Genomic DNA, 23,661 nt, shown 5'->3' on the forward strand with positions numbered 1-23,661 from the left:
CCCTCCTTTCTATTTGGCATAGCTCACTTAGGGAGTGCACCTGGAGTTCTGTAAACTAAGAAGATGAAAGAGTTAGCAGTGTGCCAACCAAACACACAAGAGACCAGTACACCTATGATGAACAATTAATTAATCTAATTAATCTTGTGACAGGATATTTGTTCAATGGAAAGGGCTTCCAAAATGATAAACATGTTTTCCACAGACAGGAGCTCTTCTCAGGTGCAGTGTCATGAGCTGCTGAGGTTAGCCCAGCAAAACTAGCGTGGTATGGTGCATATCAAGCTGCAGTAATGCTCCTTGAGCATCGGCTTCAGAGATCTCCCAGGCTTGGGTAGGCCTACTGCCCTTCAGAGATGAAGTTTTCCCTATGGATATCATGGTCTGGTGGTCTGTTGAATATTGGTGCAATTCTTAATAGTTAAGGCCACGATGCACAGAACCTCCCACACTACTGCAGAGCAATCCAGTTTGGGAGCCAAAGGGGAAAAAGGTCAAAATTCTCACTGGATATGCTCGCGTATGACCCAAGAGTTGCAGTAACTATACCTTCATACCTTTGTTCAACTTATTAGTGCTGAAGCACTGGCAAGGGTAAGAATCTAACTGAAGTATATACAGTTTTTTCCTTAGAGGGTCTCGCACAGTATTCCACAACTCTGGAGGATGTTTTTGTTTTGAAATCCTGATGTGACAGATGTTTTACGGCAAGGGTGAGGAACCTCAGGCCCAGAGGCCAAATCTGGCCCTCCGGGGTTCTCCAGATATCCATACGTCATACCCTTTTCCCCAGCCACTGATCATTTGGTGATTTCCCAGCTTTTGTGGGGTTTCCCCTATTCTGAAAAGTTGAAATGCCTCTCATAAGCCTTAGTTACTGGCAGTAAGAGCTTTAAGCTACAATATGCTTTTATATTTTGTGTTTTTGGCCCCACCCACCACTGGGATGTTTTCCCCGAAAGCTTCTCCAAGATGGAATCCAGCCCTCGGGCTGAAAGAGGTTCCCCACTTTTGTTCTATGGTATCTAGCTATAGAAATGTGATTTCCAGTTGCATAGTAGGAGGGGGAAAAGGAGGAATGTTCTACATTAGCCTTCCCCAATTGAGTGCCCTCCAAATGTGTTGGACTGCAACTCCCATCATCTCCAACCAGCATGGTCATGGAAGTTATAGCTCTGAAACAGGAGGTAAGGTGGCTAGAGCGCTGGTGGCAGAAGTCTCACTCCAAAGACGATCAGACACAGGCTAGAGCTGTATCTTCAGCCTATCATGTGACAGTGAAGGCAGCAAAAAAGGAATATTATGCTGTCTATCACGTCCGCAGAGTGCTGTCCCAGGAGGCTGTTCCAAGTGGTCCAGAGCCTGGTCGGTCTAGTTGCTCTGGAACCACTGGAGCATTCTAAGGCCTCCTGTGAGGCCTTGGCAAGGCACTGTGCGGATAACATTGTTTGGATTAGGAGTGTTATTCTGTGCACCATGGATACAGATAGTGAGCAAGAGGCGGTCTGTGGCAAACCGGTTTTGTGGGATTGGTTCCAGCTTCTTCCTTCTGATGGAATGGACAAAGGTTGGCATCTGTAAAGATGACCACCTGCGTACTTGATCCTTGCCCATCTTGGCTCATTATGAGCTGCAGAGAGAGGCTGGATGAGGGGATCAGGGTGGTGGTGAGTGCCTCCCTTGAGGAGGGAGTGATGCCATCAGCTCTCAAGGAGGCAGTGATAAGACTGTTCTTAAAAAAGACCTCCTTGGATCCCCAAGTCCTGAACAACTTTTGCCCAGTTTCGAATCTGCCATTTTGGGGCAAGGTGATTGAGCAGGTGGTGGCAATGCAGTTGAAGGCACACTTGGAAGAAGCCGATTACCTAGATCCATTTCAGTTGGGCTTCAGGTCTGGGCATGGGACAGAAATGGCCTTGGTCGCCTTGGTAGATGATATGAGGAGGGCTTTGGATAGGGGTGAATGCTCCTTCCTTGTTCTCCTTGACCTCTCAGCAGCTTTTGATACCATTGACCACAGTATTCTCCTGGACCGCCTGGAGGGGTTGGGCATTGGAGACACTGTATTACGGTGGTTCTGGTCCTTCCTCTCCGGCAGGTACCAGAGGGTAGCACTGGGAGAGGAGGTTTCGGACCCGTGGCCACTCACTTGTGGGGTGCCACAGGGTTCCATTCTCTCCCCGATGCTATTTAACATCTATGTGAAGCTGCTGGGGGCTATCATCAGGAGGTTTGGGGTGCGGTGTCATCAATATGCAGATGAAACACAGCTCTACCTCTCATTCAGATCTTCACCAAGGTTGGCCATAGAATCCCTGTCCAAATGTCTGGAGACGGTGATGGATGGGGAGGAATAAACTGAAGCTGAACCCTGACAAGACCAAGGTACTTTTGGTGGGAGACAAGAGTAGGTTGGGGGATGTCGACTTGGTGTTGAATGGGGTAAGACTACCTTGAAAGACCAGGTCCGCAGCCTGGGGATCATTTTAGACTCCCAGCTGTCCATGGAGGCTCAGGTGTCAGCTGTGAGCTGGACAGCACTGTACCAACTCCATCTGATACGGCAGCTGCGCCCCGACCTTCTTGACCATCTGCTCCCATTGGTAGTACATGCCCTGGTCTCCTCTTGTCTAGACTACTGTAATGCACTCTACGTGGGGTTACCCTTGAAGACGGTTCAGAAGCTGCAGCTGGTGCAGAACACGGTGGCTCGATTGATTAAAGGCAGCTGCCGACGTGATCACATCACTCCAGTGCTGAAGGAGTTGCACTGGTTACCAGTTGTTTTCTCGGCCAAATTCAAGGTGCTGTTTGATCTTTAAAACCCTATATGGTTCCGGCCCAGCCTATCTCAAGGAGTGCCTCCAGCAACACAGGCAGGCCGCTCAGCAAGATCAGCCTCGGATGGCCTTCTCTCTGTCCCATCAGCCAGGACAGCTAGACTGGTGAGGACGAGGGAGAGGGTCTTCTCTGTGGTGGCCCCCATTCTGTGGAACTCCCTCCCTAGGGAACTCCGCCATGCCCCCTCTTTAATGAGTTTCCGCCATGCATTAAAAACATGGTTGTTCAGGCAGGCATTTGGGGTAGGTTAGGGTATTTTTAGAAATACGATGTTTTAATGTGGAATTTTATTGTTTTAAACTGTTGTACTACTGTACATCGCCCAGAGTGGCTGGATGACCAGCCAGATGAGCGATTAAGAAATTTAATAAATAAAATAAAATAGTCCAACACATCTGGACACCAACACCAAGGCTGTTCTGCATACTCCTAGAAAAGGATGGCTTGCTCAGTATAGGGAGAAACACATATGTTTTCTTAATCTTAACGTTATTTATATTTCTCAGGCAAATGTTACAGCTTTTATCCCAACGCTAATGCAAGGTTCTGAGAGCATCACTGATTTCCTGCTTCAAGCTGCTCCATATTTTATATTTTGTATGTGTACACGTGAAATGTTCTACAAGTACATGTAAAAATGTGATTAGTGCTTGCAACAAATGTTTGTGTGACATAGGAACATGTTCCAAGATACCATGATTGTGGCTCTCTACTCATGCAATGTGTGAAGCATCAGTTAGCTTTTAAAATAATGTTATAGGTATGCAGATTGAGAAGATGACCTTCACTCTAGGACATTAATACCTTAATGAGTCTTATTAGCCTTTAATTGTTGGTGACTATTAGCTATTGCACATGTCCTGCCTGCTTTGGTGTGTGTGTGCACATCCCTGTGAAGGAAACGGCTGCCAGTTCTGATCTTGTCCACTGAAGGAGACAGAAGTCTGTTTTACACCTAGCTGGCAAGTAGTGGCCTAGGAGGGCATCTAACGGCATGCAGTTGCTTTTGGAGAGCCAATGCTGCTTTAAAGGCTAGCATTGTCAGTCTGGGCGCTTACTGGCTCTCTCATGCTCATGCTGTACATAGATATTATCATTTATATCATAGGCCTCTTAATACTCCTTTCAAGGAAATCAACCAAATGAAAGACTGCCTAGGAACTTCCTACTACATTTATGTATTTAGTTAGTTACAACGTTTATATACTGCTCCACATCTAAACAGATTCCAGAGCAGTGAACAATAAAAGATAAAAAGAATAAAATATTAAAAATTTGGTTTTTAAAAACAGAACCAATAAAAACTGGCTGGTCAATGAAGGAAGGCTTCTTGAAATAAAGATGTTTTTAGAAGGCACCAAAACAACACAATGTTAGTGCCTGCCTAACCTCCAGAGGCAGGGAGTTCTATAGAAAGAGGGCCACCACACTGAAGGCTCTTCTCCTGGTGGACTCCAGTTGGGCCATAGGTCCATGTGGAACCACCAACAGCATGCCATCTGATGGCCTCAGTGGTGAGGCAGGTTGATGAGGGAGAAGGCCCTCTCTCAGGTACCTCAGGTACATTGGGAAGTGAGGAGCTTGAAATAATATCAAATAGTAAGATAAAAATCAGGGCTCTAGGTTTTAGGGATTATGAACAGCTCAAAAAAGTACTGAGGCTTATGATTAAAATCCTAGATCAAATCTTGAATTGTGTGTCTCTGTGTACAGTATGTATGTATGTATGTACGTGTGTATGTATTTTTAAGAAGTATGAACAACAATCTAATTTATGCCAATTGACTATGGAACTTCTGCAAATGCACATGTCTGGATAAATAGGGGTACTGTTTCCCATAGGCTAACAATAATACTGAAGAGGGGTTAATAATAATACGGGAAGGGCGGGGGAGAGAGCCAATTTGCATAGTCAGGCAATAGAGGAAATTGTGTGTAGGGTGGGAGTGATACGACCACCATATGGTGATGACAGCCCTGAGATATCCCTGTTTAGAATGAATATATGCGGAGTCGTCGGCATGACAAGTACAGACCTGCTGCCAAGAACGTAGAAATGGATATTTGGTAGAACAGAAAATAAAGGCTTTTTAAACTGTCAACACCAGAGTACTCTTTTTTTATATTTTTCAAAGGAAAAAAAAGATCTGCAGAATTAATAGGAAGATAACTTCCCAGGTCATGTTCACAAAGGTTATAATTTCCTGTTGGTGCAGTGGAGGAAAGAAGATTATCGATCTGAAGCTGAGAATGCAAATACATTTCCTGTATATCAAGCTGTCGAATGTTTCCCTTTATTGATTTTTTTCTCTGCCTGCTAACTAAATATTTTTGGGTTCAGTGATGGACATAGTCGACATATTATTAATAAGTAAAAACCACTCAGTGACCTAAAAATACATGTGAGTATAAAAATACACAAGAGGTGGAGGGTGAGGAGAAGGGTAGAAAAGCACCTATATTCAAAGAGAAGAGCAAGGCAAGAACAATTTCTGAATGTGATTAACCTGTTTTGTTAATGCAAGTTTCTGGGTAGGCAGGGTTTGCATTATAAAATGAACACGCAACCGTTTACTTTGAGAGCAAATAAAAAGCATGCTTGGGATTTGAAGCCGCTTGGCAGGAGCTGCTGCGCATTGAAGATTGAACCCAAAAGGATATGACAGGAGCACACTGAAAACACATATTTATGTATTATCAACAGAGAGCCAGGGCAATTATCTGACAAACTTTTGTAGGGACAGCTGAGGACAGCTGAGGCCCAAACTTTGGAACATATCATTCTGCAAACAGCACAGAGTATTAATAAATGTAGAACAATATTTGCTGTCAAGTTGGTTATAAGGCAGTGGTTCATTGGAGGGAACTTGACAGTATTGAGAATAATTGGAGCAGAGCCAAGAAGGGTTTTCATATGCTTCAGCTGAATCCAAAAGATGCATTGATGCCCTATATTTGACTTTAAGGCATTTGTTTTCAAGCGCATGAGTCCAACCTTTTTTATTTCCTTCCCCCTCCCCTTTTTTTAAAGCAAGTAAACTTTGCTGTTTAGGTATCCAAACAAAATGGAAAGTAAATTAAGTCTTCCACAGAAAAACTACCATTTATACAATGTCTGGCATTGTTAGAATGTCAGACTAGGACTGGGGAGACCCAGGTTCAAATCCTGTCTCAACCATGACACTGGATGATCTTGGACTAGTCGCTCTCTCTCAGCATAACCTCTGCCTCGCAGGGTTCTTACAGGGGTAAAAAGGGAGGGGAAACATTTGTATGTTGCCTTGATCTCCCTCAGATGTCCATGAATTCAATTTTTCTGAAGTGACGTTTTGTCTACAGTAATGGAAACTGTTGCAGTGATGATCGCGTTAATCTCTGAGGTCGTGATAGTGGTATATTTGGACGAGTGGGATACAGTTGGGTTAATGTAATTAATTAATCTATTAAATGCTGCTGAAATTCTTGTTGCTCAGCATTAGAAAAGAACAGAGATTCCATCCGTTAGACAATGGAAGATTATAGTTTGTTATGAAATGTGTGTGTGTGTGTGTGTGTGTGTGTGTATCTATATATCCAGTGTCTTATGTCAGTAATGGACTGGATGACGGTGAACACTGAAGCTTAATCCAGACAAGACAGAGGTGCTTTTGATTAGTTGAAAGGCAGGCCAGGGAATAGGGATTCAACCTGCTCTGGATGGGTTTACATTCTCCCTGAAGACTCGGGCTCGCAGTTTGGATGTATTCCTGGATTCAGCCCTGAATCTGGATGCCTGGGTTCTGGCAGTAGCCAAGAGTGCGTTTGCACAGCTGAGGGTAATATGCCAACTGCACCCATTCCTAAGGATGTCTGATCTGGCCATGATCACAGATGCCTTAGTTACATCTCATTTAGACTACTGTAACACAGTCTATGTGGGGCTGCCTTTGAAAAGTGTTTGGAAACTTCAGCCAGTCCAGAATGCTACAGCCAGACTGTTGACTGGGGCTGTTTACAGAAAGCATGTGATTCCCTTGTTACAACAGCTTCTTTTATTAGTGTGCTATTTTAATACAGATTTTGCTTTTAATCTGTATTTTATTGTTAGCTGCCTTGAGTACCATTTTTGAGCGGAAAGGCAGGATACAAATAAAATGAAATCAATAATGTGAGAGAGAGTATCCATGCGCAACATGGGAGAGGAAAAACAAAACGTTGGATGCAGACTTGGTAAAATTTAGAGGAGACCATTGAAATAAGTGGGAATGCTCTAAATATGACTAAGGGTGTAATCCTACATATGTTTAGGCAGAAATAAGTCCTGCAACTCCCAGCATTCCCCAGCACCCTAAGTCTCAGTTAAACTTCAAGAATATAGGAAGTATGGATGAGTAAATTAATTTTTCCATTACTGGGGAAAAAAACCAGGGTTTCACTTGAAGTGACTGTGTTAATATGATGGCATATTGAGATCATCATACATGCCATCATATATGCCACCTTATATACCATCATGTTAACCCAATTATATATCTATATGTGGTAGGTATAGAAATTGTGTAGTAAAATGATGTGACAGATATAAATGTAATAAGATAACTTTGTTTTTGTCTTTTTGTGTTGGTTGTTGTATGAAGTTAGTCTGAGTGGAGTGTAGCTAATACTATAATATATCATTCTGCAACTTTGTACATGATTTTAATGTGCCTTTTACACATACTTACACGTGCATGCATTTGTGTGCACACGCACACACACACACACACACACATCAGAGAAAATGTGTTACATAATTACTTATGTGCTTGTCATGTAAATTGCTTATCTTAAGCAGATGTATTTTGGTATCCCAGCATTCCTCCTTCTGGTCATAATTCAACAGGAAAAACATAGTTAAGTGAAACTAGCTGTAGTGGATAATTCTGGGAATAGTTATGACCTGGTTCACATGTAATGACAACCCATCAGCTTAAAGACCAATGGGTTGTGCACGGGTGCACGTACCTCTTCGGCTTTTTCTGCACAACCCATGATTGGCTCCTTCGTAGGTTGTGAACCCAGACCGCTGGGTTGTTGAGGGGTTAAACAACCCAGTGGTTAACCTATGGTTTGTTGTGTTAACTGCTGGGTTGTTTCCAGTGCATATTTTCCATAGAAAAATTTCCATTTAATACTCACAGTGAATAGATGCCAATTGCAAATACAATATTAGGCAAACTTGGCAGTTTTAAAGTGGCAGATGAGTCGTTGTCAGCATATCATGCACAGTTCTTTGGGTTGCTAGAATTTATTGTGTCAACCTCTTTTAGTACCTTTGGGTTTTTTTCTTAAATTTAAACAATCTAAGTGAAGTACATTCTATTGTCTTTAAATGTTTACAAGTATTCCAATAAAAATTCTATAAAATATAACATTTGAAATCTCATTAAGTGTGCTTTATTCCCCCTGCCCCACCCCAATATTTCAGGTAAAATCTTGTGATATATTGGGACAACAAATTAACATGGGTACTCTATTTTTTAGCTCTGTTGTTTACTAGATACAAGTAAAATAAACATGCTAAATTAGATCACTCTTCAGGAGAGCCTTCCCCAACCTGCTGCCCTCCAGATGCCCTCCAGAGGATTACAACCTCCAGCATTATTGACTATTGGGCATGCTGGCTGGGTATCATGGAAGCTGAAGTCCAAAACATCTGGAGGGCACCAGGTTGAGGATCGCTGCTCTAGAGCATCAGAAAATCTTCCAGTGCAAATTACCCAATGCAAGTTAGCCCAGTTTGTATAGGAAAACCCACATCACTAAGTAGTGCAAGGGTGATTCACAAGATGGAAACGTATTCATTGTATCCATGCATGAATTTGCAAGCTCCTGTGTACAGTCAGGGCCAGAAATATTGGAACAAGGATAACTGTTTTGGCAGTTGGCCTCTGTACACCACCACACTGAAGTTGAAAGGAAACACACCCAGATGGGAGCGAAGTCAGGACTTTCAGCTGTAATTCAAGGGGTGTGACAAAAGTGGGGCACTAACCATTCAGGAAGTACAGCCAGTGGCATACACACACACCCATCGTTGGTGGGCCCCCATCGATAGGTGTGTGTGTATGCCACTGGCTGCACTTCCTGAATGGTTAGTGCCCCACTTTTGTCAAACCCCTTGAATTACAGCTGGAAGTCCTGACTTCGCTCCTATCTGGGTGTGTTTCCTTTCAACTTCAATGTGGTGGTGTACAGAGGCCAACTGCCAAAACAGTAATCCTTGTTCCAATATTTCTGGGCCTGACTGTATGTTGTAGAATTCAATCATAGAGATGTGGCTGCCTTGTTTATTAGGGGCTCCACATTATCTCAGTGTAGATCCATAATTCTGGATCAGTTCTGATAGGGACGGCATGGTCCATATGATCTTGTTGTATCAGCTCACATGACCAATGAATTTTTTTGGTTAAGCTGATAAGCAGTTGTAAGCAGTTCTTATAAATTGCTCCAGCAATGAGATGCAGTTTGTAGCTGAAAAGGAAGTAAATAGGTATCAAGTGATGCAAAACAAACCTATTAGCCTTCCAAAGAGATGTGATGGACTGACTTGCTTCACTCTACCTGCCTGAGGAGGCATGAAGATGGTGATTCACCACTGACAAGGTTTAACGTCAGTGCTGTAATAGCAGCAACTGTGATATAATTGCACTTTTGTTCTGTATAATGCACCCCACTATTATGGTGTCTGACCTTTTTAGTTCCCTCCCCTTTGGAGCATGAATTGAATATGTAGTATTTATGTAACAGTCTGTGGCATTCGTTTGCTTATTCTTGCCTATTGTTTGCTCTTAAGAGACTTTCCTTTTATGAGGAATCTTAAACACTTTAAGCATTGCAGGGACCCATGCTGGGAAAAGGACTGATATCTCTTAGTAGGTTTGCAGTTCATGCTAAGCCATGGTGGGTTGTGACTGTGAGTGGTCGCAGGGTGGCTTAGAGTAATGTCTGAATACAGAGTGGTTTTCCTTTCATGGGTAGTTTTTCACAAACAAGCCACCCTGAGAACCAATGGCTTGTACTAGGGTTGTTTAGGGTGGCTTGTTCTCAGCATGACTTAGTGTGACGTCCGAACCCAGCAGAGCAAAAAAATAAATAAATTGTGGTATGAATCATGAAGAACCGACACCAAAGAACATTCCAAACATGTTCGCACGGTATTTATTTATTTGTTTGTTTGTTTAATGTCTTGTGCAAATGCGCAGGAGTGAATAACTGCTGTTATGAATTTTGCTCAAATTTCCCCTCTGTTTTACTGCTGTGCCATGAGATTTGTGCAAATTCCCCCTCCACGCTACTGCTTTGCTATGAATTGTATGTAATTTTTGCAGTCCCTCTCTCTGCTCTGTAGCCCTCATGTACATCTGACAGATAGTCACGGAGCTTTTTTATAAGCATGATGCTTACTTCAGTGTAACGTGAAGCAGTCTATTTTTTAGAAGAAGTGTTCACAAACAAGGGAAGCACCCTTTCAGCAATTGGTTCGCTGTGGTTGCTGGCTGATGAAGGAAACTACCCCCCCCATCAGATCGCAAAAAGGAAATAATTTTCTGAGCCCTTCGGAATGCACGAACACAGTCGCAAGCTTTTTTGTTTTTGTTCGTTGTCTTGCACTCTTGTGCAAGAGCGAAAGATTACCTCTCCCCTATTTAGCTAAGTGTACCTGTATCCCTCTGTCCTCTGCTTCGGCGCTTCCCTTGCTAGTGAACACCTTTTTATTTTTAAAGTCTGCTTTACATTACAGTGAAGTAAGGACACCCACCCCAAAACATCTCTCCTGTAGCGCCTTCTCTTGACCCCTGCACTGCCAATGTCCTCCACCTCAGCATGTCCCTTGCTAGTAAACCCCTTTCTATTTTTGATATTATGCTCAAGTAAGTACACCCACCCCAAAGCACCTTCTCTCCTGACATAGGATGATGGAGAATGGCGCTGACAGCTCCCCCCAACCAGTTCTCCCTCATCCCATGTCAGTGCCCTCAGCCCCCTTGCTCCCAGCCTTTAAATTTGTGCAAATCTCCCCTCTGTTTACTGCCCAGTCTTTACCTTTGTGTATGTTTACTGATCACCAACACTGCTATGTAACAAAGCATGAAGGTGGGGGAAGCTGAAAGTGGAGGACAAAGCAGATGAGGATATTGACAATATGAATCAATCACTCTTTATTACAGTCAAATGACCAGAATAACACAATAATCAACATAAAACACATTGACCAATAATAAGAAATAAGACTATATATGTATAAAACCAAAAAAATTATAAAATTTCTAGACATTTCAGAAAGCTTCTAAACATTTCAAAGAATATATATATATATATATATATATTGAGTGAGTTGAGTGAATTCTTGGCGGATTTTGCTTGCTGCTGCAAAAAAATTGGCAGCAATAAGAGTAATGGATGCTTTTTTATCAGCGAGAAATAAAAGGACATAAAATGCATCCGAGCATCCTGGCAATTTAGATAAAATGGGATCGATAAAAGTTTTACGAATTTCACAATGAAAGAGACAGTACAGAAGAACAGAGATCACTGTTTCAATCTCTCCTGAGTTACAGGGACACTTCCATTCGTAGTAGGGAGTTTTGTGGAATCTGCCCTCCAAGACAGCTGAGGGGAGGGAATTGAGATGTGCCAGTGTAAAAGCTCTGCGGTACTTCTGGACTGAGAGTGAATAGAAGTAATGTGCTGGTTTGTGAAGTTCAAAGTGCAGTATCAATTAAAGTGGAATTTGCGGTTAGACTCAAGTCAACTTGATATTGGATATCTGCTAGGCGTTGCCTGAGCATTGCTCTGTCCTTCTCATACCCCAGAGAAATCAAATAACTAGGGGAGAGTCCATGAGACATAAGCTTTTGAGATAAAACTTTAGTCCAGAAAGATTGAGATATATCCTAAAAGATTAATGGAGCTAGGCCTGCTGGGGAAAAATTTAACTTTAGCCAGAAGTTAAAAATGGCAAGCCAGGCCCTAGTTTCAACCTTCTGGAGGCCAACGTCTACTCTCAAAGCAGCATTGGAAACACAGCGGGGCACCTGGAGAATAGCCCTCAGAAATTTTGATTGTACTGCTTCCAAAACTGGGATAGGGGCCAAGTTGTGCGCCGTACAAGAGTTGGGCTAATGATTTGGCCACAAACAGCTTTACTGTTGCCGGTACATAGTGAACTCCTCTTGAATGGAAGAAATTTAAAACAGCAGTGGAACTTCTTTGGGCTGTCTGGGTGGCATATTCTGCGTGCACCTTCCAGCTGCCATTGGCTTGGAAAACAACACCCAGCTATTTAAAGATTTTTGCCTGCTCAGTCTTATGGCCATTAACACTCCAACTGTATGTCCTCGGTCTTTTGGCGAAGACCATGACCTTTGTCTTCTGATAACTTATTTGCAGATGTTCATCATGACAATATTGGGCCAGGGCCCGCAAGGCTCTCTTCAAGCCTATAGGTGACTGAGACAGGATTACTGCATCATCAGCATAAAGTAGCACCGATAGGTGTCTATCAGCTAGCTTGGGAGGGTGGATATCAAGATGGTCAAGAGCTTTAACTAATGAGTTTATGTAAAAGTTAAACAACAGAGGAGCAAGTATGCAACTTTGCTTTACACCTTTGATTGTTGAAACAGGGCTAGACAACAGACCTGCCAGGTTCCATCTAATTTTTAAAGTGGTGCTTTCATGTAACTTGTACATAAGAAGTAGTAAGCGGCGATCCACCAAAGTAGCCTCAAGTTTATGCCAAAGTTTATCTCTGGAGATGGAATCAAAGGCAGATTTAAGATCTACAAGAGCTGCAAACAGGGAATTTTTAATGTGTTTCTCCACAAGATGTTGAAGGATTAAAGCTTGGTCCATAGTGGATTGGCCTGATCTGAAAATGTTTTAATGTTCCATCCAAGTTTGAAAGTTCCAATAGAGGTGCCTGGCATATACCTTGCTAATAATGGTAAGTAAGCTGATTGGGTGGTAATTGACTGGGTCATCTTTCCTTCCCTTTTTAAAGATGGGGATGATGATAGCCAAGCCCAAATCTGGAGGAATATGGGCAGTTCGATCTATGTATGTGAAGAGAGTAGCCAGAATAGGAGCCCACCAATCAATATTTCTTTTGATTAGCTCTGGAGGTATATAGTCACAGCCAGGGGCCTTGCCAAGTTTTAGTTGGTTTACCAGATCAATGATCTAGAGACTGAGACAGGAGGCCATTCAATAAGTGGTCCTGAGATACTCTCCATCTGGAAAGTAGGTGCCTCCTCTTCTGCATGAGGCACAAAAATGTGTCTCCCATATCTCAGACGAAATATGGCAGTCCAGACGTGTTGGACCACAGGTAGGAAGCAGTGTAGTCAAGCGCCAGAAGGAGGCCGTATCTTTGGACCTCACAGCATGAATGAGTTGTTCCCACCCTGCTTTTTGAGCACAGTCCTTTTTGGCCATAAGCAGGTTTTTATAGCATTTTTTGTGTGATATTAAATCAGCCAATGAGACTGCTAAGGGGTTTTCCTTGTAGGCCCTGAATTTAGTAGTCAGGCCTTTCTTAGCACAAATGCAGTCCTGGTCAAACCAGCTCTTAGATCTGAACTGGGTAGTCTGATGCTTCCCTGGGTTTTTAACTGTTAAATGAGCCTTGAATTCATTGATTAAAATCTCATAAATATCTAAAATTCTAGAGTTTGCACCCGTTGTGAGAATGGAAGAACGAATGTTGTGGAAACGATCAGCATTTAACAACTTCTTAATGGACATGTCCACCTTCTCAGTCCATTTGATCTTAGTGGTTCTGATATCAGCCTCAATGTTAGGCTGAAAACCAGCAATGACGTACATATGGCACTCAAGGGGCTTTAGGGCTAAGGTCAAGGGAAGATGATCGCTGTCACGTCAGTTGTCTATCACCAAATGATCCACAAGTTTTAACAGGTTACGTGAGGAAATCAGGTAATCAATATCACTCATCCTAGTAACTGACCAAAATGTGTATTCTCCCGGGATGTCACCGGTAACACTTCCATTTAGAATACATAAATTCAAACGGTATGACGTTTGGGCCAGGCATAGTCCAGCATAACTGCAGTTAGTATCTTTTGAAAGGCGGGAATTTGTAGGAAAGGAAGTCGGCCTTTCAGGAGGACAGAGATGATGATGAGCGTAAAGGACAGTGTCGTCTGGTCCCAATCTGGCATTGAAATCACCCCCAATAAGTATTTGTGTAGTCTGGGTGGTTAATATCAGATTTCCAATATACAATTCTAGATCTTGCCATAGCATGTTAATCTGAACGGAGTCGTTGAGGAGGAAGATATACGTTCAAGAGTAACATATTAGACTGATTGAATTTAATTATTATTGCAACTGTAAACTGATTAAGAGAGGGAAGATTAGTCAATGACGTGCGAAGCCGTGTAGAGACAAAAATGCCTAGGCCACCCCTAGGCTGTCCCTTCTTATTACTAGGGGAGGCGTGAAGTTGGTAGCCAACGAAACCATTTAGCTCTATATCATCCAGAGCCCAGGTCTCTTGTAACATCAAAATGTCAAATTTAGAGATGTAATTTATAAAGGAATAATAACTGCTCTTGTTTTTCCACCCTGCAATATTCCATGAAAGCACAGAAAAATTTTGTTGAGAGGTCGGCAGTCAATCTTAGTGTTCAGGGAAGACTCCATAGTGAGGATTAGCCTCCCTGAAAATGATTTTGTAATGATTTCTGTAACGATTTCTGTAATGTCATGTTCAGCCAAGAGATGATCTTTTGAACCAGTGCTCTGCGGGACATACAAGGGAGTTGTAGTCTGAGACTGCATCATAGAGGACAGCACCTCCATGTGATTTATTTATTTATTTATTTAATTTCTATACCGCCCAGTAGCCGAAGCTCTCTGGGTGGTTCACAAAAATTAAAACCAAACAACACACAATAAAACAATTTAAAATATATAGAACATTAAAACCACAATATAACAATACAACCACAATAAAACCTAGCAGCAGTGCAGGAGTTTAAAATACAGATTTAAAACAGCAAAGCTAAAAATTTAGAAAGCTAAAATGCTAAAATGCCTGGGAAAATAAAAAGGTCTTCACCTGGCGCCGAAAGGAATACAATGTAGGCGCCAGGCGAACCTCACTAGGGAGCTCATTCCAGAGCCGGGGTGCCACAACAGAAAAAGCCCTCCTCCTAGTAGCCACATGCCTCACTTCCTTTGGCAGGGGCTCACGGAGAAGGGCCGCTGACGATGATCTTAAGGTCCGGGCAGGCACATATGGGAGGAGGCGATCCTTCAGGTAACCTGGCCCCAAGCCGTTAAGGGCTTTGAATGTTAACACCAGCACTTTGAATCGGGCCCGGAAATGGACTGGCAGCCAGTCAGCTGGGAAAGTACTGGCGTAATATGAGCTCGCAGGCCAGTCCCTGTTAACAATCTTGCTGCCCTATTTTGGACCAGCTGAAGTTTCCGGACAATTTTCAAAGGCAGCCCCACGTATAACGCATTGCAGTAATCCAGACGAGAAGTTATCAGAGCATGGATAACTGTAGCTAGGCTATCTCTGTCCAGATAAGGGCGTAGTTGGTATACCAGCCTAAGCTGATAAAAAGTGCTCCTTGCCACTGAGTTCACCTGTGCCTCAAGTGACAGTTCTGGATCCAAGAGCACCCCCAAACTACGAACCTGATCCTTTAGGGGGAGTGCAACCCCCTCCAGAACAGGTTGAATATCACCTAGCCAGGCAGACAAACCACCCACTAACAGTACCTCCGTCTTGTCTGGATTGAGTTTCAGTTTATTGGCCCTCATCCAGTCCATTACCATGCCCAGGCACTGATTCAGGACAGACACTGCCTCACCTGGTTTTGATGAGAAAGAGAGGTAGAGCTGGGTGTCATCTGCATATTGATGGCACCGCAGCCCACACCTCCGGATAACCTCCCCCAGCGGTTTCATGTAGATGTTAAACAGCATGGGGGATAAAAGAGAGCCCTGTGGAACCCCATGGGATAATTGCCATGGCACAGAGCAATAATCCCCCAGCACCACCTTCTGGAATCGGCCATCCAAGTAGGAGCGGAACCACTGTAGTGCAGTGCCTCCAACTCCCAACCCAGACAACCTATCCAGAAGGATACCATGGTCGATGGTATCGAAAGCCGCTGAGAGGTCCAGGAGAATCAACAGGGTCGCACTCCCCCTGTCCCTCTCCCGGCAGAGGTCATCCCACAGGGCGACCAAGGCAGTTTCCGTTCCAAAACCAGGCCTGAAGCCTGATTGAAATGGATCTAGATAATCCGTTTCATTCAAGAGTGCCTGGAGCTGTCTTACAACCACCCGCTCAAGCATCTTGCCCAGGATGGGGATGTTGGCCACTGGCCTATAATTGTTAACATCCTCTGGGTCCAGGTTAGGCTTTTTCTGGAGTGGTCTAATTACTGCCTCTTTTAAAGCGGCAGGCACCACTCCCTCTCTCAAGGAGGAATTTACAACCTCCTGGACCCAGCCGGACAACCCCTCCTTGTTTGATTTAATAAGCCATGAAGGGCAAGGGTCAAGCACACAAGTGGTCGATCGGACTTGGCCAAGCACCTGGTCCGCATCCTCAGGCCTCAGTAACTGAAACTCATCCAATAAAACTGGACCAGACGGTGCTCTGAACGCCTCTACCAATGGAACTGCATTAATGGTGGTGTCCAATTCATGACGAATCTGAGCGACTTTATCCTCAAAGTGCCGTGCAAACTTGTCACAGCGTGCTACCGAGGGTTCCACCGTCTCTCTTCCTGGCCCAGAATGTAACAGGCCGCGATCCACTCGGAAAAGCTCCCCTGGACGACACTGAGAAGATGCAATGCTGGTGGAAAAGAACTGTCTCTTTGCCACCCTCACCGCCGCAGAGTAGGCTCGATAGTGGGCTCTTTCCTGTGTTCGGTCAGACTCAGCACGAGTTTTCCTCCACCTGCGTTCTAGCCGTCTCCCCTCTTGCTTCATTGCCCTCAGCTCAGGTGTATACCAAGGAGCTGGCTGGGCTCTGCTCAGAGGGAGAGGGCGCTTGGGCGCGATCGTGTCAACCGCCCAAGTCATCTCTGCATTCCACAGAGCGACCTGGGCTTCGACAGGAGCACCAGCCATACCAGCAGGAAAATCCCCCAGAGCCCTCTGGAATCCATCGGAATCCATTAATCTCCGGGGGCGGACCATTTTAATAGGTCCCCCACCCTTGCAGAGGGGAAAGGCCGCCAGGAGTCTAAACCTCAGCAGGAAGTGATCTGACCATGACAAAGGGACAGATGTTAATTCCTCCACTTTCAGATCACCATCCTCCTGCCCAGTTGAGAAAACCAGATCAAGCGTGTGTCCTTTTATATGCGTTGGGCCGATGACATGTTGGGACAGCCCCATGGTTGTCATGGCGGCCATGAAGTCCTGAGCCGCCCCGGATACAGCGGCCTCGGCATGGAAGTTGAGATCCCCCAGGACCATCATCCTGGGGGTCCTCAACACCAAGTCCGAGACCACCTCCGTCAGCTCAGGCAGGGAGTCTGATGGGCAGCGGGGTGGGCGGTACACCAACAGAATCCCTAATCTGTCCCGGGTACCCAACACAAGATACAAACACTCAAGATCTGCACTCATATGAGCAGGAAGCGTGGAGAGGGAGATTGAATTCCTATAGACCATGGCAACCCCCCCTCCCCAACCCTCAAGTCAGTGTTGGTGCTGCACCGAGTACCCAGGAGGGCACAGCTGGGAGAGAGTGACCCCTCCCAGTTCCCCCACCCAGGTCTCAGTAATACATGCCAGGTCAGCCCCCTCATCCACAATCAGATCATGGATGAGGGAGATTTTATTTTGGGCCGACCTGGCATTCAGCAGCAGCACCACCAGACCCGAGGGCAGACTGGTAAGGCCGCCAGGAACCATCAGGTTGGGGGAAGAACTAGAAGAGGGGACAGCTGTAAGGTGTCTAGCCCCTCTTCTCCTCAGCTGGCCTGTTAATCCCCCAACGCCATACCTCCCCCTGCCCGTGACCACAGTTATGGTGGCACCTCCCCCACCCCCTGAGTTGCCCAATAGTCCTCCCAGGCACATATTAAAATGTTAGGATATAAAATGCACAACAGTTTAAAAGAATATAAAAGATAAAAGAGATAAAAGAGAACAGCAGCTAAGAAGGAGCAGATAAAGTCCACGTTTGCCCCTTTCCCCTTGTCTTTAAACCTGCTGCCCTCTACTGCTGCTATTTGCTGCTGGTATTGTGGCTGCTGGTGTCTCTGGAGAGGCAGGTGGGTAGGTCTTCAGATCCTACACGACTCCAAGTGCGACGCTAAGTGCGCACTTAGCGTCGCACTTGGCGCGATGCCGAGGCGCTGCCTCTGGCAGCCCCGCCTTAAGTACCTGTGGGTGGGGGCAGAAGCAGGCTCAGGCTCAGGATCCACCTGGTGCAGCTGCTGGCTGGTCCTCCTTCCCCAGGCTCCTTCCTGAGCAGCCTCTGGCAGCCCCGCCTTAAGTACCTATGGGTGGGGGCAGAAGCAGTATGTTGTAAATACAGTATTTAGCTGTATGTTGTCTTTGATGGTCATCGGTTGGAGAATAGAAAGGGAAGGACCAGGACTATCCTTAGATCCTTGTAAATCACTTCTGGAAGGAGGTCTACTATGCAGGCATGGTTTAACTGGTTGAACTGAGGTGGCATCCAAGCAAGTAGATAACAGAGAGACAGCTGAAAAGTTGTGTGGAGTTAGGTTTTCATCACTTGCAGGGGATGATAGTAACTGTGACGGTTGTTCCATTTGATGTATCAATGACTCTGAGGCCCTTGGTGCTTTCTGTGCTACAGGACACTTGTAATCCAATGTTGTTGAAAGAGGCCAAATCTGTTGGCTGAAAATCTGCCTGAGGCTGTGAGGTTGCTGCCCCACTTGAAGTCCTGGTTTGAAAAACAGTTTGTTCGTCAACAGAAGTGCTTAGATTTACTAAGTCCTGTTGTAGAAAGTGCTCTCGTAGTGGTTCCGCAATAGTATATAGAGAGGCTGAACTGGCCTTTTAATTCCTTCCATTTAGCGTTAAGGTCAGTGAAACATAATTGACAATATGTGTATATGATTGTGCTGGGATAAACACAGGAAATGGAGGATGAAATAGACCAGAATATTGACAGTATGAGGAAATTACAAACAATTCATGGCAAGGCAGTAGAATGGAGGGGAAATTTATGCAAATCTCATAGCAGGGCAGTAAAACAGAGCAGATGTTGTGCAAATTTGTGAAATGGAGGGGAAATTTGTGCAAAATTCCCAGCAGCGGTCATTACTCCTGCACACTTGCACATGAGTGAAAATAACAAATAATTTAAAGGATTGAAGGTCTTTGGGATACTTTCTGGTGTCATTTCTTCATGATCCCTACCAACAATGTTTTAAAAATCCATCTTGAGACTGAGAAGGAATGAAGGGGGAATGGTGGCGGCACTAGTGAAAATGGAGGGGAAATTTGTGCAAATGTCATGGCAGGAAAAAATTTTTTTTAAAGGTTGCCAATGCCTTCCCGTAGGTGCTCTTACTTCAGTATAAGGGAAGTGCCAAGGTGGAGGACATTGAAAAGAGGGGGTTAAGGGGAAGGTTGGCTAAATAGTGGGCAGGTGGTCTTTCGCTCTTGTGCAAGAGCCTAAATAAATAAATAACGCTTGCAAACACATTCCTGCATTCATAAGGGCTTGGAAAATGTTCCGCCCACCCCTGCACTAAACCATATTGACACTGGGTTAAATCCAATCCAGGAGTGAAGAGGGAAGAAGCACCATGGACTAACGACAAAGAAGAGGGAGGCAGGCTCTGGTGCTCAAAAAAGGAACATTTATTGTGCTGTACGTGTTTCGGAGATGTCTCCTTCAGGAGCTATAAATCAAATAAAACATTTACATTAAGAATAATATCTTATGGATAAAACCCTATTCCATATTACAAAAGTTCAAAAAACTTATCTATATTAAAATTCCACAACCTAAAATGACTTTATAACTCAAAACCCAGTTAGACATGGCATAAAACACTCCCACATCTTAACTTCTGACTCAAAAGATAAAAACATTGATCTTCTTACAGCTGCATAGCTTTTAAGAAAGAAAGAAATACTCCTTATACCAACTCTTACCCTCCCCATTCAAATCCCTCACTCGTCCATGGAAGGAGATGTGCATGGGAGAACAATGGAACATGTGTAGATCTAGAAGTGGATAGTTACAGTGTGTTTTCACAAATGCGCTATGTAAGTCTCTAAGATTTCTTTCTCCAAAGAAAATTAAACCTGAAATTCCCACTGCTCTGGGCAGTGTTGAGTAAGGAGGAGCTGGCAAGTCCACATAGTATCATGTAGTTCCTTCCAGTGAGCTTGCAGCATTTATGTCACAAATGTCCGTGGTTTCTACCCACAAAACAATTTTAACCACAAACAGTCTTGCAAGGGCTATTACCAGGAATGTAATGTAAGCCTTTTCAGGATTATTTGCCCACAAACTTAATATACCAAAAGGGTCCAAGTTAAATATGATGCTGCTTTGTCAAAAATGCTAAAGTCCAAGTCTTTAGAACAGTGGTGTGCAATGATATCAGCATGATGGCCTCGTTACCTCATGGGTAACCTTCTGGGGGCAGTGTGCCAGCTGTAGGCAGGGCCAAAGCCGAAAGTAGGTGAGGCCCAAGTCACACACATATTCACACCCCTTTTAGACAAATACAACTATCCACACGTATACACCCCAGAACATTGGTTATGAACTGCTGGAGAGCAATTCAAGATTTCTAAAGATAAGGGGGTCGGGGTAGGGAGAGACAGACAGACATGATATCAAATTAACAGTGAGTCACATTTTACAGGTTAGATTTAAATATGATTCTTGGTTCTGAAAAGCTTGACATTTAGAGCTTTAGAGAAATCTTTGATTCCTGCTTGTGTTCAGGATTATATGCAAGACTGGAGTAAATAACCTGTGCTGTTTCCCAGAGTGTGAGATTTCATTTTTTTTCAGCAAGCTGTCAGTGGTCCCCAGCAAGTAGACATTCATGAACTGTTAACCTTGAATTTTACTCAGAAGAAGCAAATGTTGTGTGGCACTTCTAGGTCATGTGTTTGAAAAGGGACATAACAAGTGCCTGGGGTCACAGCACAGTTGGGAGGTTGTGACATGTCTCAAAGGTATCTGTAACTGTATCTTATGCCTGGTTGAGGAAGCAACATTAGACATGCAAATAGCGTCACTTGAGAAAGATTCCAAGATAGACTAAAGAAAGGAAATGACTTATTTCTACCCCCTACTCGGGGGCATTAGTTTCAGTTATGCCACACAGGAAGGTGTTTGAGAGAAGTTATGCTGAAGTCTTTTTTTTAAATAAAGAAAACTAAGATTTCCTGTAGCCCAGTGCAGCCTGAGCTCCTCAGCAGAGATACAGTGCTTTCAAAAGTGCCCAAGTCATCAGGGCGGGGTGAATTTGAATAGGTGAGGTGGCCTGAGGGAAGGCACAAACTTAGCATTGTTGAAGGAAGTCTGGAGGCCAAAACACACAAACTGAGGATCTTTTGGATGTGGGTATTTTATGTGTTGTTTTATGCGGAAGCAATTAAAAAGGAGTCAGACTACTAGGAAAGGGAGTTTTCAAAAGGACTTGTATTCTATCTTATTTGTCTTCCTAACTAATGGACAGTTTTTACACCTCTGCAAAAAGCTACCCTTCTCTCAGGGAATCCATGATGGTACCTTTCTGTAGAGCAGCCTCCTCCAACCTGGTGCCCTCCAGATGTTTTGGATGGCAGCTTCCAGGATTCCTGGCCATGCTGGGTGAGGTTTATAGGAGTTGAAGTTCACAACATCTGGAGGGCTCCAGTTGGGAAAGGTGGCTGTAGAGAAAAGAGAAGTGTGAGAAGGAGAAGAGTTAGGTTTATGTACCACAGAGAGTGTAGAAAAGCTGTGCGAAATGTCCCCGTTGAGGAAAGGATAAAAAATACAGAGAGGGTGGTTATGTTCTGTCTTGTTTAGCAAGGACATTTAGTGGTTATGGTGATGAAATTAGTATTTCAGAAGCTCCCTATCTCATTCCCAGCTTTGCCAGAGTCTTCCTGCATGACAGGAATGCTGATTAGTGCTTCTTCAAAGTAAATGAGGACTCTTCAAGGCCAATTCACAATGTATACAGCACTGAATTTTACCACATACTTATGTCAAAGCCAAAAGGGATAAGGGGAACACATAATGATAATGATGGAGTCCAAGCGGATTGGAGGAAGCATTCCGTGAGAAAGGGTGTGACAGGGGACTCTATTAGACAACATGAGGTAATAACGCATATAAATATATTTGCGGCTCCTGCGGTACTTGTTACAAAACATCTTCTGCTAACATAACAATGATCTTATTATCTCTGTACCCCAACCTACCCATAGGTGTCCTATGTCTCAACACCACCATTGCTGCCCACCTATTGGAATAAAATTTTAGAAGACAAATCCCCTCACTTTCTCTATGACCCCTGCTAGTAGGGTCAAATGTTTCATCGTTCTGTGCCTCTGTTTCCCCCTAAGAAAAATGTTTTACTGTCCTCATCTTGCATGGGTTGTTTATGAATGGATAAGATGCGAATTTTGAAGGGGGAAAACTGTCAGGATTGAGAGGGTTGATTTGAAGAGGGAATAAAAGGAAAAGAATAAAAGGTCTGGAAGAGGGGATAAAATAGGCATGGAGGTTGAAGGATATGCAATTCATCTGAGTGTATGATTTGGAAGCAGAGAAGTTTTCTTTGCTCCTAGTGTAATCTTTCCTCTTATCATCTGCTTCTCTTTTTTCCTCTATAGGAAAGGAGGGAGATACGATACTCCCGTTTCAGAGCTGTTCCAAAGGAGCTAAAAAATACTGTGTCTTTTTGATTTCATGTTAATTCTTTTCGGTCAAGAAGATCAAGGGGAGAACTTGAAAAGGTATGGCACAACCCCATTCTAGACCACTATACCATTGTATTTTCCTCACTGATGCCTGCAGAAGAAGGTTAAATTATATTTAGGAGTGGTTATTGCATCCTTAATTTCCCTCAGAATATTCTACTGAAGGTTGTATATGGTTATCTTAGAAGGGTTGAGGAAATTTTGCCTAGTGCTTCCACCCTCATCACCCTGGTTCCAGTGCATCATTATGCAGGCAAGGCTGATCCCACTCAGCTGGCACCCTTCACACAGCTTTAGGTCCAGAGCTGTAATGTGACTTACCACATAGCAAGACACAGAGGCAAACAGCTTATAAAGCAGTTACTTGCACACTGTGCTTAGTTACTATTTTGTAAGTAAGCAGTTATCACAGTTAATTAACCTTTAAAGGAGACCAAAAATAAGGGCCAGTGGGCTTGGGGCACTCCCTTGCTTTGACCCCATAAATTCATAGGGCAACGCCAAAGAATGTTCAAACTACCGCACAATTGCGCTCATTTCACATGCCAGCAAGGTGATGCTCAAAATCCTACAAGCTAGGCTTCAGCAGTATGCGAACCGAGAACTACTGGAAGTACAAGCGGGGTTTCGAAGAGGCAGAGGAACTAGAGATCAAATCGCCAACATTCGCTGCATCCTGGAGAAAGCAAGAGAATTCCAGAAAAACGTCTATTTCTGCTTCATTGACTACGCTAAAGCCTTTGATTGTGTGGATCACAACAAACTGGCAAATTCTGAAAGTGATGGGAGTACCAGACCACCTTACCTGTCTCCTGAGAAACCTGTACGAGGGTCAAGAAGCAACAGTAAGAACCAGACATGGAACAACCGATTGGT

General features: G+C 44.0%; 1 protein-coding gene across 7 annotated transcripts in view; it reads left to right on the forward strand.

Annotated features, from left to right (window-relative positions):
* The window catches only part of COA1 (cytochrome c oxidase assembly factor 1), a 108,244-nt gene that overhangs the window by 72,593 nt on the left and 11,990 nt on the right, over positions 1-23,661 (forward strand). For all 7 annotated transcript variants that reach the window (XM_084857793.1, XM_084857794.1, XM_084857795.1 and 4 more), the window contains one exon: positions 22,699-22,821. In XM_084857793.1, the coding sequence (XP_084713919.1) occupies positions 22,775-22,821 (47 nt within the window). In that variant the 5' untranslated portion in view covers positions 22,699-22,774. The remainder of the gene's footprint in view (positions 1-22,698; positions 22,822-23,661) is intronic.

Source organism: Heloderma suspectum, chromosome 5 (genome assembly GCF_057233095.1).
Source record: "Heloderma suspectum isolate Gila_16-S chromosome 5, 16-S_ref, whole genome shotgun sequence".
Classification (NCBI taxonomy): domain Eukaryota; kingdom Metazoa; phylum Chordata; class Lepidosauria; order Squamata; family Helodermatidae; genus Heloderma; species Heloderma suspectum.